Source organism: Bidens hawaiensis, unplaced genomic scaffold, assembly GCF_021521415.1.
Source record: "Bidens hawaiensis isolate Kalapana, Puna unplaced genomic scaffold, B.hawaiensis_p1.1 tig00028244_1, whole genome shotgun sequence".
Classification (NCBI taxonomy): Eukaryota; Viridiplantae; Streptophyta; class Magnoliopsida; order Asterales; family Asteraceae; genus Bidens; species Bidens hawaiensis.
The window spans coordinates 140,757-156,036 of record NW_027494597.1 but is presented as its reverse complement, the minus strand read 5'-3'; the positions used below and the strand labels follow the sequence as shown (position 1 = coordinate 156,036).

General features: G+C 36.0%; 4 protein-coding genes across 4 annotated transcripts; 2 read left to right on the top strand and 2 right to left on the bottom strand.

Moving 5' to 3' along the window:
* Positions 1–322: 322 nt before the first annotated feature.
* LOC143576591 (protein VAPYRIN-LIKE-like) lies at positions 323–2,421 on the bottom strand. The gene is made up of 3 exons (XM_077060648.1): positions 1,724–2,421; positions 800–1,253; positions 323–718 (listed from the first exon to the last, which is right to left on the bottom strand). Exons 1-3 carry the CDS (start codon positions 2,215–2,217, stop codon positions 323–325), a joined length of 1,344 nt encoding a protein of 447 aa, XP_076916763.1. The 5' UTR covers positions 2,218–2,421.
* Positions 2,422–3,685: 1,264 nt separating this feature from the next.
* On the top strand, positions 3,686–4,216 carry LOC143576590 (non-classical arabinogalactan protein 30-like). Its single transcript, XM_077060647.1, has one exon. The coding sequence runs from the start codon at positions 3,686–3,688 to the stop codon at positions 4,214–4,216; it is 531 nt and encodes a 176-aa protein (XP_076916762.1).
* Positions 4,217–10,444: 6,228 nt separating this feature from the next.
* On the top strand, positions 10,445–10,963 carry LOC143576589 (non-classical arabinogalactan protein 30-like). The gene has a single exon (XM_077060646.1). The coding sequence runs from the start codon at positions 10,445–10,447 to the stop codon at positions 10,961–10,963; it is 519 nt and encodes a 172-aa protein (XP_076916761.1).
* LOC143576588 (uncharacterized) lies at positions 10,583–14,487 on the bottom strand. The gene is made up of 6 exons (XM_077060645.1): positions 14,381–14,487; positions 14,090–14,234; positions 12,609–12,766; positions 12,323–12,407; positions 11,171–12,228; positions 10,583–11,028 (listed from the first exon to the last, which is right to left on the bottom strand). Exons 1-5 carry the CDS (start codon positions 14,485–14,487, stop codon positions 11,182–11,184), a joined length of 1,542 nt encoding a protein of 513 aa, XP_076916760.1. The 3' UTR covers positions 10,583–11,028; positions 11,171–11,181.
* Positions 14,488–15,280: the final 793 nt, after the last annotated feature.

Here is a 15,280-nt window from a genome sequence, read left to right as displayed (position 1 = left end):
TTCAAATCATGATTCTCATTCTTTATTATTGATTGAAGAAGAAGTACAAACCCTTATATATATACATAGAGCTGAACTAATAACTGATTTCTAACTAACTAAAGATAATTAAATACAGGGGGCAATAAAAAGTCAAAGTCAACAGATTCCTCGTTGGTCAGAAAGGTTTTTGGTGTCCGGTAACGAAAAGGTAAACGAAAATGTATGATTTAATATCATGTAATGTTAAACCATAATGTTTAAAAAGAAAAACATAAACAGAAGTTATGGAATCACCTTTTTATTTATTTATATGAACTGTGTGAAATTTTACTAACAATAACTAAACAATATTGAGGAGAAAATTTGTTATACTTTCATGCTTCATTGTTTGAGCAACTTGTAAAGGTGTGGCTCCTCTGTGACACTTAGCATTCAAGTTTGCTCCTCTGTTAACCAGCACCTCGACCGTGTCCTTGCAGCCACCAACCACCGCCAAATGCAGGGGCGTACGTCCCTCAGCGTCCACGCATTCCACATCGCAACCAAACTCAACCAGCAACATTACCGCGTCTTTGTGTCCTTTTATGGCTGCCATATGAATAGCTGTCAAACCATACTGATCTCGAAAATCCATGCCTGCGTCACTTTCTAGCAGAGATTCAAGGCGAAGGAGATCTCCACGTCGTGCAGCATTCAACACGTCTTCCCCTCGTTCTAAGATTTCAACAATTTCGTTCTGCATTGTTACCACAATATCATTGAGCTGTGTGTATTATTGGTTAACTATATATAGAAGTATAATAGTATATCTACTTACATATCCTTCATCACGGGCGACATCTAAGGCCGAACGATGCCTGTCATCAGCTACGATCGAAGGATCAGCTCCCAGATCAATCAACACTTTCACCATCCGACGGTTACCTTTCGCTGCCACTCTATACAATGCAGTACAACCATCATTACGCTTCGCATCCACATTAGCACCTGCACCAGCCAACAGTCTAACACACCTCTCATACCCTTTGCTTGCTGCCAAATACAACGGTGTCCGTCCATCGTTATCCTTGCAGTCCAACGTCGAATGCTTTCCCGTCTTAATCAATCTTGATACCTCATCCGTCTGATCAAATGCCACTGCCACGTGTAACTCCGACCACCCTTTCTCCGCCCATCTAGATTCTTCCACCTCTTCTATGATGCCACTTGTTGACTCCACTTTCAACCCGGCCCCTAGTAGCAAACTCACCATATCAACCGCGTTATCCAACCTATTAGACACAATGTAGTTAGCACAATGACAGAGGTAGCAACATGCAATGAAACCGAAAAAACTGATCCATAACTGAATCCAAACAAAAACCGACAATTTAGTTTTATGCTTTTGTAAAAACCATATTTGGTTTTACATGTTATTTAAACTGAAAAAACAAACCGAATCGAACGTATGGATAATCAATTTTGATTCTGAAATTTAAGTAACTTATAAGAATTTAATAAATAGTGTGAACCAAATATATAATAATCAATTAATTATTAATTAACATAAAGATTAAGAACCAAATTCATTATTTGGGTCAGTTTTTTTTTTCCCAAAAAATTTAATAAACTAAAACCAAAAAATCTTAACCCCGAATTTTTGATTTTGGTTCGGGTTGAGCCCAAAACCGACCCTGTACACGCCTAACAATATACAAACCGCATTTACACCATCTTTACACACCCTTAAGACTTTAACTACCTATTGGCCACTCGGTACAGCGACTCAGCTTCCCGAGTCGACAACTCAGTTAAACTCGTCCGACAAACCTTAACCATACTCCTCACCGCATCACAGTCGCCATTATTCACCGCATGCCGAAGCAAAAACGGACCAACAAATGCCACTTTCAGCTTAACATCATGTGTCCACTCAGTCACAGCATCCGGGTCAGTCAACTCACCCGATCCAACCCGAACTGCACGAATTAAAAAGCGATCAGTCCCAGAGCGAGGGAAACACTCAGGAACTTGCGGTTGCGGTTTAAGGATTATCTGGACTGTGGTTTGAGATAAAGGAGATATGACTCCAGTTGGTGGATTGACCAAAAACTTGTGAGGAGATAATGTTTGGACTTTGAAGGCGACTGAGGCGGCTGCGATTACGGACCGCAGGTGGATGGTGGCTCTGCATTTGGTTCCAAGGACAAAGTTGATGAGTACTACATGTTCAGATACTTCAACAAGCTTCTCCATTGTTAGAGAATGAATGATTGAATGTCTATAAAATTTAAGATAGATAATACATTGGAGAAATGAGTACTAGATAATATTTGGGACCATTGTTGGCTTTGTTTACTTGCTTTTGGGCCCATGATGATTGTTGTAGCATGAAATGAGTGATTATTAGTTGTGTTTTGTCATGCATGAGTTGAGAACATGCATGTGTGAATAAGGTTAAAGTTTTGGATGTTTTGAAGATATTCATATTTTACTATCTTAAACATAAAAGCTGATATAATAATAGTATGAAATAATTTAGTTAATCTTTTGCTAAATTGTTTGTAAGAGACATGATGATACCATCATATAAAAAAACGTAATAAAAAAATTATAACTCAAAATTTAATAAAAAAACGAAAAAAGTAAACACACAAAAATGTTTCCACCGTTTTTCTCGTTCTAAAAAAAAACCCACAATGTTGAGTGAAACATCATTGTGTCCTTTTTTTATCATTGGTTTTTATTTATTTTCATCATTAATTGTGTCTTTTTTCCTTAAATTTAATAAAAACACAAAAATGTTTCCACCGTTTTTCTCGTTCTAAAAAAAAACAAAACCCACAATGTTGAGTGAAACATCATTGTGTCTTTTTTTTATCATTGGCTTTTGTTTATTTTCATCATTAATTGTGTCTTTTTTCCTTGACATTGTATCTTTTTTTTTCTTGATATTGTGTTATATTTTGTTCGGCATTATGCTATATTTTGCGATCTATTGTGTCTTTTTTAGTTATAATTGTGTCTGTTGTTCATTTTTATCATTATGTCTTTATCTCGACATTGTGTCTTTTAGTCAGGGTTTTTTTTTTTTTTTTTTTTGAACAAGAATGATGGGAGAAACATGTTCTTATATTAAATTTTTTTGTTTTTTATTTAATTTTGAGTTATGATTTTTTTTATTATTATTATTTTAAATTTATTTTTAAAGGGTTTTTTGTGTGGTAACCAATCCTTCTCGCACTTTTCATTTTTGTCTCCTTCGTATTTTAACTTTACCCCTTGTTTCAAACCCATACTCATTAACTTAGATAAATAGGTTAAGCATGTGCACAAAAGAATATATGAATCTTATTTGGTTTTAGCAATTTAACATGTCCACCCGACATAGTTAACACCCCAAACCGCACCTATATAGATACTTATCTTATAATCATTATAAATATACATCACCTAAAAACAAGATTTAGTGAAATACATGTTATCTTAAAGTAGATTAAACAAAAACAAAAAAATAAGCAATGGTGTTCACGTAGTGTTGACTCTTATAAAACAACATTAAAAGCTAATTGTCACATAGTAGCCACCACGTTTATACCAAGTGCATATATTTATCTTTTCATCATCTCATAAAACTATATATAATGCAACATTCCTCAATCATATTCATCCTCATAACACCTTCCATTTTATTTACCTTCAAGTCATACAACATCCTTAAAATATGGCAAACAACCAATTAATCATCATCATCATAACCATCCTCCTCCCACTAGCCTTCCTAGCATCCGCCACCACCCACGAGGCACTCGCTAAACAAAACAAGACCGCCACCGTTGTGATAGAAGGAAAAGTCTATTGCCAAAGTTGCAAATACTTTGGATCATGGTCTCTCACCGACGCCGAGCCAATCCCGGCTGCCAAAGTGAGTGTCATATGCAAAAATCACAAGAAACGCGTAAGCTACTATAACGCGTTTGAGACCGATAAAAATGGTTACTTTTATGCGGAACTCAAAGACTTCAAGATGACACATTATTTATTGGACCATCCACTTCATGCTTGCCATGTGAAACTGGTGTCATCTCCTTTACAATCATGCAATCTTTTGTCAAATGTTAACAATGGTATCAATGGATCTCCTTTAAGATATGAGAACAAGGTGGTGTTTGGAAAGAATTATGAAGCAGTTGTGTATGCGTCTGGACCGTTGGCTTTTCGTCCTACTAATTGTGATCCTGAAACCACTCACTAAACTTAGATGTTGTTTTGAAGTGTTTGATTTCATGACTATTGTAAGTTTTTGTATTTGAATTTGATCTTGTTAGATGAAATATATATAAATTAAATTATCTTCTAAGAGTGAATTGATAGTTTGAACTTACACTATTCTAGTTTTGTTGCAAACTAAATATTGTTCTAGTAAAATATGAAACAAACATTATGATATGCAGAGAGAGTACGTAGCAAACATTATAATGACTGGTTTACAATAATACCATCACCACTCTATACATTTTGCTATACACTTTTTCGTAGATTTGATGCCATTTGTTTGAACTAGCAAAGTGTGTATGTCTTTTTGATCATGTTTTATAGGTATACGTACTCGATTACTCATTACCGTCGGCCGGTAGTTAAAGTTACCCATCCCATTACCCGAAACCTGATTTTAAACCCATCCCAAATGCAGATTTGAAAAATCAAATACTTGAAAATAAAATTCTAACAATTTCTCATATTTAATAACTTCAAGTTTCTAAAAATTTAAACATATTGTATATATTCGGTTCTGATGTGTAGGCGTGTACAACATCAGTTTCAGGTCAATGGATGGTACTAACACATCTAGCTATACTAATAAAGCAAAAGTGCAAAACCATTCCTTCACATGTCATTCAACTAAAATAGCCAACTTGGGTGCCAGCTAATACTATTACCGTTTATAGAATTACTAACAATGTTACAAATGTAACTTAAATGTTGTATTAATTGCGGTTTTTAGATATTTATGAATTATAAAATTTTATTTATCATTATTTATATCTTATGCATTCATAAAGTATGTTATTATATATATTATTAAATAAAACTTTTTTGTTGTATTTTTTTAACAACCCGTGTAATACACGGGCTATATCATAGTAATACCATTAACTTATCCAAACCCAAGAAACAAAATATAATTAATCCCACGTATCTAATGACTATTAAACTTGAAATTTATTTTTTTATTGGATAGTATTGATTCTCTCTTTGGATAACACATCTAGTATAGTTATATTGAATACTGAAAGGCTTATCTAAAATAATAAGTTATATAAATGATTTTGAGTTCATGAATTAAATACGTTCTTTTTTAATAAGCAATTAAGCATCTAAAGTTAATTGTTTAAATTAGATATGATTCTATGATTTATTTAGAAAGATCAACCATACAATATATAAAACATAAACATATGATAAGTGCCATTCACGTCTTCAATCTTCAATAATATTAACCACTACTGAGGTTGTAATAACTAACATAAAACAATTCGTTACAAATAATATTATAAGGCGATAAATGTGTCTTTATAAATTTGTTTATAATATGTTAAAGAGTATATGTTGTACCAACTAAATGATTGAATGTTTAATCTTGGAGTAAACTGCGGTTTTCGTCTCTGTGGTTTGTTCAAATATGTTATTTTAGTTCAATAGTTTCAAATTTACGATTTTTCGTCCCTGTGGTTTCATTTCACTTGCAATTGCGGTTTTCGTCTCTGTGGTTTGTTCAAATCTGCTATTTTAGTTCAATAGTTTCAAATTTACGATTTTTCGTCCCTGTGGTTTCATTTCACTTGCAATTAAACCCGATCCCACTAACCTCGTTAAGCTTGGCCGTTAAACCCATCTGCGTGCCCCTCAAGGCATTTTTGTCCTTTTTTTCCCAAATAAACCTCGGCCTCTCACGTGAGAGGGCTTGCGAATTAGAGCCGAGGTTTATTTGGGGAGAAAAAGAGGACAAAACTACCCCTCACGTGAACGGCCAGACTTAACAGGGTTAGTGTGATTGGATTTAATTGCAAGTGAAATGAAACCACATGGATGAAAATCGCAAATTTGAAAATATTGGACTAAAATCGCATATTTGAACAAATCACATGGACAAAAACCACAGTTTACTCTTAATCTTGTGACCTTGTCTCTTAATCATGTTATTGTTAATAAAAAATAAAGGGAAAATTTCCAAAATAGCCCTTTTTAGAAAGAGAAGTCCCAAAATAGCCCTTTTTTCTCAAAATCTTTTATAATTTGGACTGTCAAGACGCATTGGGAAAAGATAAAAATAAAGACGAGATTTCGAAAGAAAGTCAGGTAAAAGACGAGATTTGGGGAAATAATGTCGGTAAAGTCCAAATTATTTGTAATCTTTAAGCAAAGTTCAAATTTTTCAAAAACTTTTTTATTCAGAAAAAACCATCTTGAGAGACTGTTTTTTATGTTTCCTACCTTTCCCGTCCAAAATTTTAAATTCTTGGAAAATTATATTTTTTTACAATTATACCCCTGAACCACCGTCACCACCTTGAACCACCACCACCACACCTTGAACCACCACCATCACCGACGTCGTCGGCCCCACCCCATCACCACCACCGTCACTACCACCCGCCCACTGGAGCCGCCGCAGCTACTGCTGCTCACTCTGCCTCGCCGGAGCTGGAGCCGCCACATCACCACAACCACATCACCACCACCGTCTACCTTCCACAGCCTCGCCGGAGTCGCCGCAGCTGCTGCTGCTCACTGAGCTCCGGCGTCTTCTCAGTGAGGCATTATTTCCGGAGCTGCTCACTGCCTCCCGGCAGCCGCGACCCATCTCCTTCGACGGCCACCACTATCACGAACCACCGGTGGACACCCATGGGTTTCCGGAAACCACCAACTCGAAACACCCCCGGACACTAATTTGGGAAGTTTGGATGGGGATAGAGGGGAAGCTAGTGGGAGTTCTAGATCAGATGAAGATGATGTTAATAATAAATAATAAAATTAATTATTTGGTGAAGATTGAATGATTGTGATCGGAATTAAATTGTACATACAGATTTGCTTCTGCTCCAACGATTGCACTCTCTACTGTCCTAATTTCTGCCACCCATACGAACCCGCTTCTCCGTCGCCCATGCCGGCGCCGGTGATCTCACCTGATGCCATACCACTGCCGGACCACCACAACTTATTACTCTCTCTCCCTCTTAAGATCTCTTTAATCTTCCTCATCGCCACCTTTGTTTACACCGTTTACAAATTCTACACCTTGTGGTGCCGATCTGGCGCTTCGTCGGTGCCGGAAAATCAAGATTTTACAAATTCCGATGAGCTAGATGTTTTGATGGGGTGGGGCCAACGTGATGGTGGTGGTTCAAGGCGGTGGTGGTGGTTAAGGGGGTATAATTGTAAAAAATATATTTTTCAAAGAATTTGAAAATATGGACGGGAAAGGTAAGAAACATAAAAATACAGTCTCTCAAGACGGTTTTTTTGAGTAAAAAAGTTTTTGAAAAATTTGAACTTTTGCTCCAAGATTACAAATAATTTGGACTTGTGTCACACCCCGACCATGACGGAAACGTCGAGACGCAACCGATTGTTCATCGCACACGACACTATTAAGTGACAATATTTAATCAACTCATTTAAATTCATAAAAACACAAAGAGTCACATAACTTGTTCATACAATAACCGAATTCAAATCATAGTAAATAATATATTTTTCGTTTTGCTAATATCCTAATAGTCTCGATAACGTTTTTTCTTCAAGTCCTCGAGTCAACCTAAAGTCAAACCTGTAACATTGCATAAATAGATTTTGTCAACACAAAGGTTGGTGAGCAATTTCATAGTTTTTGAACAATAGATATATAATATGAAATTCCACAACTTGTATACAAAACAATAAATAATAGCAACAATTTAGATAAATGAAATCGTTAATAAGAATACATTAACGACACCTTTCTATAAGGGGATGCCAAATGTACTCGGATTTTGTATGAAATCATTAATAAGAATACATTAACGACACCTTTCTATAAGGGGATGCCAGATATACTCGGATTTTGTGAATCAACCATCCAAAAGCGGCAAACACATTAGCACTTAAGCATATAAGCATATAACCACCAAATCGAGCATTTATTTAAGTAAAGTATACAATAAAGTTTGTGGTTTAAGACTCAAGTATAAATCATTTGGATTTGAATAAGTTTGCAATGCCCAAAATATAAAAGAGTGAAAACGGGGGATGAAAGTACTCACATTCAATAAATAAACTTGAAAGATTTGATGATTTGGAGATTAACCGGAACGATGAGTTTATTGAACGAAGCCTAAAGGAGAAGAAGTTTTGTATTAGAAAAGTTGTCTTGGAAGTCTTTAAACGAAAATAAATGATAAGAAATGTAAACAATTTAAAGTTTAAGGTTTAAAATGTAAATATTTAAGAAATTATAATAATAGTCCTTTAAAAATGTAAGTTTGCTCAAAACCGGGTTAAAGTATCTAGCCCTTAATTTTTCTCAACCTATGTTAAGTAATAAGGTGGGTAAAAATGCAAGAAAGCAAGTCCCTTTATAATATAGATACTAAAACGGGTTTTAACGAGTGTTCGGGTGGTCGGTTCGGGTCTTGGTGACTTGACCAAACCCAAAGTCAACTTTTCCAAAATAATAAATGTACGAGATAACTCAATAAATCTTAAAGAGACTTAACCAAGTATGTAGTTCTATTGTTTTAGAACTAACAACGTTCGTTAAGCGAGTGTTCGGTTTAATCGGTCCAAACTTTGTTATAAGGTCAAGTTGGATTCAACATTCCGAGTACTTTGTGAAAATAATTAAAATCAGTTTATAAAGTATTTTTAAATAAATATATAAGCTTTAATGGTTAAAAAAAACACACTTATGTGTCTTAAGCGAGTAAACTTGGTTTAGTTCGGTTTGGTTCGGTTTTTATCTTGGAATAAGGCCAAGAATGGTTACCACATGTCCAAACATCATAGAACTTGTAAAATAATTTATAAATAATAATACCAAAGTTTTACATACAAAAAGTCAACAACAAAGTTTTTAAACGAAAGTTCGGTTTCCGGTTCGGATCTTGTTTCGGGATAAGACCGAGGTTAGATTCTACAAACCCATAACCATGGAACTAATTAAAATGATTTTAGAAACTCAAATATTACATAAAACATGTTTATACAACTATTTAAACAAACTAGTAAACAAGAGTTCTGCTTCCGGTTTGGAGCTATTTACGGAATAACCGAGGCTAGTCTCTACAAACCCATAACCATGGAACTCAAAATGTAAAATAGAACTACGATGAGCAGAAGTTTAACAAGTATAACAAGTTTGATGGTTAGATGCGGAAAATATATATAATCAAGGACTATTACGAGTCCTCCATGTAGCTTTGTCTTATGGGCTGGATACTTAACCGACCGAGACCGGAGAAATGCCCACCGAAGGTACAAAGGGTGCTATTATATATATGTTGTATAACAATCTTCAAGTATAAATACGTGTTAACAAGTTGATTATAATGTAAAACTATGGTCAGTTTGACTTTGGAAAGTCAAATTGCCAAAAAAATATGAAGAACACCTTTGAATGCTTGAGAATTGGAAGAAAAAGAGATGAAGGAGCAGGGATTAATGAAGAGGATAGGGGTGTATATATAGGGTGGGTTGAAAGGGTCAAGCATGGGGCGTGATATCAAGGTTTGCATGCAAGAGGGGTCAAGACAAGTCACAAAACAACAAAAAAAAGATGGGGCTGCTGGTCTGCTGCTGGTCTGCACGTCGGTTCGCGTCCGGAAGTTCGTTTTTGATGTATCTTGAGCGTTTTAAGTCCGCTTTCAAATCCGTAAAAGGGGCTTTTCAAATTAGACAAGCGGGTATGTTTTAGTAACATAAAATCCAATATTTTATATATTTGAAATGTTCGGGATATAAATCGGGTCGGTTTACAACATAAAAACAAATACAAAATAAATACAATTTGACCCGAAATCGAGGGATGTCACAACTTACACGGCATTATTTCCTCAAATCTCGTCTTTTACCTGACTTTCTTTCAAAATCTCGCCTTTATTTTTATATAATACCAATACGTCTTGACATTCCAAATTATAAAAGATTTTGAGAAAAAAAAAAAGGCTATTTTGGGACTTCTCTCTAAAAAGGACTATTTTGGGAATTTTCCCAAAAATAAAAACTTACCACTATATTAAAACATGAATATTAATTTTGATTTAAAAATTCAATTCCAAAAACTTAAATAGTAGCCACCACGTCTCTAAATCTAAAATCCACTTTTTTTTATTTTTTAATTTTTTTTTAATCATGTCAACAAACTATATAAGCCCAAACACTCTTCATCCCACAAACAACTCTCATTGCTTTCAAGTATCAAACAACAATAATAAGAAAAATGACAAACAATTTCATCACCATCCTTCTCCCACTAGCTCTCCTAGCGGCAGCTGCCACCGCCCATGAGGTGCCTGCTACACAAGACAAAACCGCCACCGTTGTAGTGGAAGGAAAAGTGTATTGCCAGAGTTGTAAATACTTTGGATCATTGTCACTCACCAACGCCGAACCAATCCCGGCTGCAAAAGTTAGTGTGATCTGCAAAAACCACAAGAAACGAGTTAGCTACTATAATGCGTTTGAGACCGATAAAAATGGGTACTTTTATGCGGAACTCAAAGATTTCAAGATGACCCATTATATATTGGACCATCCACTTCATTCTTGCCATGTGAAACTGGTGTCATCTCCTTTACAATCATGCAATCTTTTATCAAATGTTAACAATGGTATCAATGGCACTCCTTTAAGATATGAGAACAAGGTGGTGTTTGGAAAGAATTATGAAGCAGTTGTGTATGCATCTGGACCGTTGGCTTTTCGACCTACCAATTGTGATCCAGAAATCACTCACTAAACTTCATAATGTTGTATTCGAGTTTATTCTATTATGCTATCCTCGGTGAATTAGCAGTTATGCACCTAACATTGTTTGTACTAAACTATTAACAAATATGAAACTAAAGTTATCAAGTGATGTTTAATGATTAGATTCAGATAGTGTTGAGTGCTTTGACAATATGATAAAAATTTGAGAAATAACAGAACCTATTAAAGCACTTACAAAATAGATCTTTAGAAGTCCAATGGCATTGCAAACATGTTATTAATATCATCCATCGCCTGCTTTGTGCAAACGGTTTGCTCAAACAAATCATCATCTTTTCTTGAAGACGAACCACTCGGCTTGCAAATCTTTTCTTGAACTTGATCGCTTTCATCATCCGGAAGTATCAAAAACGAGCTGGAATTTTGTTTGACCTCAAACGGTTTCTCTTGCTTTCTCGGTCTTCTTTGCCTCACAAATTCTATCGGTTTTCCAAACATACTATTAATGTCATCCATGGCCTCCTTTAAGTTCACTGTTGGTTCCACTAGTCCATGATGACACACATTTTCCACCTTTGGCTCGTCTGATATTGTCGACCCCACGAACCGATACACAACTGTATCTTCTCTAAACTTCGGCGGTGGGGCCCTCTTAGAACATTCTAGAGAAACATCCTTAGGTTTGGGAAAAACAAATGCACCTTGTGTAATGTTTGAATCCATGTTGTGGTCAAATTTGTCTTTCTTACAATCTTTAATATCTTCATCATCTTCATCATCACAATATATTTGAAATGGTTCCTCTACGGGTCGGCTTTCATTTGACCGATCAACCATGTCATCTGAGTCGTTATCATTAAACACCTTGAAGTCGTTTGCTTTGCTTTTATTTGCATTGAACTTTTGAAACGGTTCTTGCACGTGTCGGTTTGCGTTTGATCGGTCAACCATGTCATCTGAGTCGTCGTCATTAAACACCTTGAAGTCGTTTGCTTTGCTTTTATTTGAGTGCTTCTGAAACGGTTCTGGGCCTAATGGAGCCCGAAACATGCTGTTTATTGCTTCCATGGCTTCTTTAGTGTTGATAGTGGGCTCCACGAGCCCGTGATGGCGTGCATCTTCAGCTGTTGATTTTCCAACAACCACCACTGTGTTTTCACCAGCTGGTTCTTCTAGTTCACCTCCATTGACTCTTTTGTCCTCCAGTTTTCTCGGTTTAAATTGTGTTGGAGGTAAACTATCCTTCTGTAAGCTTCTTGCTGAAGGATTTCTAGTACTTCGCCCTTCACGACGCTGCATGACATTAGCGTGTGATTAAATAATGAAGGGCATTTTGGACATTAATTAAAAACAGAAACTTAAAACAGTAAAGTTTATAAAAACCAACCTGAATTCTTTTGTTTTTGTGTTTTTCCCATCTTAGAAGAAACTGATCAAATGATTTTTGAAGCTCATCTGCAGGCTCTGCAAGACTGCCACATCATTACTAGTTAGGGTAACCTTAACATTCAGGGTCGTTTGGATGCGTGTTTTAGTAACAATTATCGAATAATTAAAATTAGATAATCAACTGTAACAACGCATTAGATCCACCCTTTTAATAATCAAACTGATTATTCAAAAAATAAGTATTTGAAAACTAAATTCTCAGATAATGAAAAGCAGAAACTTACTTTTGCACCCCTAAATGGTACATCTTATCAGCTTCATTGAACTTTTTCATCTTCTCATAATAAAGAGCATAAGCCTGATAAAACAATGACCTTTTGTTCCCGATATGATTCGCCTTCATATGCTCCAGAACAGCACCAGGATCGTCAACATAATCCAACTTCACATAAACAAAAAAAACATAAATCACAAACTTTTAAAACCCTAATAATATGGCTAGACATAGTGCTGTAAACAAACCGAACATTCAACAAACTGTTCGTGAACTGTTCAGCCGGTAGTTCGTTCGTTTAATAAATGAACGAACATGAACTAGGAATCAAGGAACTTCATTCGATTAACTAAATGAACGAACACGAACAGAGGCCATGTTTGTGGTGTTCGTGAACATTCGATAGTGTGTGTTTATGTCCGTTTATGTTCGTTAATGTTTGTTTATTAAAAGGTTTTAAACATTTTCTATGACATTTCTAATCTTATCATATAGATTTAGGCAAAATTATTAACTATAAAACAAAAATAGGTACGCGTATTACGTGATTAAATTATATGTAAATTAACACATAAATATGAATGTTAAAAAAACACCAACACAAACTTGGCAGTCAGACCGAACCGTCGACAGTCGACACCGAACCATTCTCGTTCATTTGTGTTCGTGAACCGTTCACAAACAAGTTCATTTCCCTAATAGACAAACACAAACAAGAACAAGAAATTCCGTCCATTTAGGTTGTCCGTGATCTGTTCACTTTCCTGACAAAAGCTTAACAAACAAACACGAACAAGACCTCGTTCAGTTCAATTCATTTCCATCCCTAAATTTTTATCTTATGATTAGCATATATGTAAATTAACAAAAGAATATTGAAAGTTAAAAAAATGCCAACATAAACTTGGTAGTCAGACTGAAACCATTGACACTGACCATTCTCTCGGTTAGCCAAATCAAATAAAAAATTGTTTGCGTTCATTTGTGTCTGCTCGTAAACCGTTCATTTCCTTATTAAACGAGCACGAACAACAAATTCCATCCATTCAGGTGTTCGTAAACCATTCACATGTCCGCTAAAAGCTTAACGAACAAACACGAAACCCTAGCTATACATATTAAAATCTCGAAAATCAAAGTAAACAAAAGAAACTAATCAACTAACTAAAGTTACCAGTTTCATCCAAACCCGAAGGTACCGAATATCTACACAAACTAGATAGTCGGACCAAACCTGTGGTTTTCGTTTGTGTCTGCTTGTAAACCTAATCAAATAAAACATTGTTTGTGTTCGTGAACCGTTCATGAACAAATTCATTTCCTTAATGAACAAACACGAACAAGCAACTTCGTTCGCTTATCCGACAAAATCTTAACAGACGAACACGAACAAGACCTTGTTTGGTTCGTTTACATCCCTAAATTTATCTAATTCTACACAAACTAAAATCTCCAAAATAAAGTAAACAGAAGGAACTAATCAAATGCTACCAGTTTCATCCAAACGCGAAGATATCGAATATCGTTGCGGTAACGAGTATCGGTTTCGAAAGACTGAACACATTTCTGAAGGAAGCGAGGAAGCTTCTGGTTGAGTAGCTGAGGGGGTAATGAATCGGTCATCTTCCTAATTCCTCTGTAATTGTAATAATAATAAAGTTATTAAACCAATCAATCAGATTAATTAATATAATGTGTTTAATTTTAACTAGGTTTAAATAATTTGGGATTAAAAGTGTGCAATGAATAGAGTTAGGGGTTTGTTGTTGTTATTATTGTTACCTGAGCCACGGGTGAAGAGGATCCGAGCCGGTGTAGGTTTTGACATCGGAGATTAGTGATGAGAAGAAGTTGTCAGTGGTGGTGGTGGTGGTGGTGGTGTTTGACATTGTTGGATTTCAAATCAAAGTGTACAGTGTGGGAGAGTGAGGCCTGTATTTGAATTTGGTATTGGGGGGTTAGAGAAAATGACCGAAATGTCCTCTATTATCAACCCAATGAAAAAGTGTCTATCAGACCCTTCGCTATGGGCGTGGAAGGGACACGGTTCAGGGGGCCGCTCAAGGGGTGCCTGGCTTCACAACCACCGCCCCCTTCTTTTTCTCTCTCTCTCTCTCATACATACATATATATATGTATATATATTAGGGCGCCCAAGTGGCTTTAAACCACAGCGGCGCGTTATGGAGTAGGGCTTCGAAGCCCCGTTTTCAACGTGGCGATGACATGGCACTGTGGGGGGCTTCGATGCCCTCCACCATAGAGAATAGCCTTAGGCAATGTGTAATGGGCCACAAAACCCGGTAACAGGTTGGAGGAACCCCCCCCCCCCCCGGGTGATAAGAGGGGCGACAGGGAGGGTGGGGTTTGTCGCCGGATGTGTTTTGGATTTAATACTATTATATATATTAGTATGTGTGTGATATACATACATACATATATATACGGAGCTACAACACCATTACACCCTTAAAATAAAAATCTTTCATTTGCTGACTGGGCACCACATGTCAAAAATAATTTTGTAGGCCACCACTACATCTTTTCTGTCTAAAAAACTTTCAAACCGCCCTCTCTTCTTTAGCCAATTACAAACCATCAAGTGTTTTACTGTTATTCTTCTTACAAACCATCAAACTACCAGATTTTATTGAAATCCGATCGGCTACTAGATTTTATCAA

Coding starts and splice junctions, on each gene's coding strand:
- LOC143576590 (XM_077060647.1), top strand. CDS start 3,686: ATGGCAAACAACCAATTAATCATCATCATCATAACCATCCTCCTCCCA.
- LOC143576591 (XM_077060648.1), bottom strand. CDS start 2,217: ATGGAGAAGCTTGTTGAAGTATCTGAACATGTAGTACTCATCAACTTT. Junction 1,254..1,723: donor CTGTACCGAGTGGCCAATAG/GTAGTTAAAGTC, acceptor TGTGTCTAATAG/GTTGGATAACGCGGTTGATA. Junction 719..799: donor TCGCCCGTGATGAAGGATAT/GTAAGTAGATAT, acceptor GTAACAATGCAG/AACGAAATTGTTGAAATCTT.
- LOC143576589 (XM_077060646.1), top strand. CDS start 10,445: ATGACAAACAATTTCATCACCATCCTTCTCCCACTAGCTCTCCTAGCG.
- LOC143576588 (XM_077060645.1), bottom strand. CDS start 14,487: ATGTCAAACACCACCACCACCACCACCACCACTGACAACTTCTTCTCA. Junction 12,408..12,608: donor TACCATTTAGGGGTGCAAAA/GTAAGTTTCTGC, acceptor ATGATGTGGCAG/TCTTGCAGAGCCTGCAGATG. Junction 12,229..12,322: donor ACAAAAACAAAAGAATTCAG/GTTGGTTTTTAT, acceptor AATGTCATGCAG/CGTCGTGAAGGGCGAAGTAC.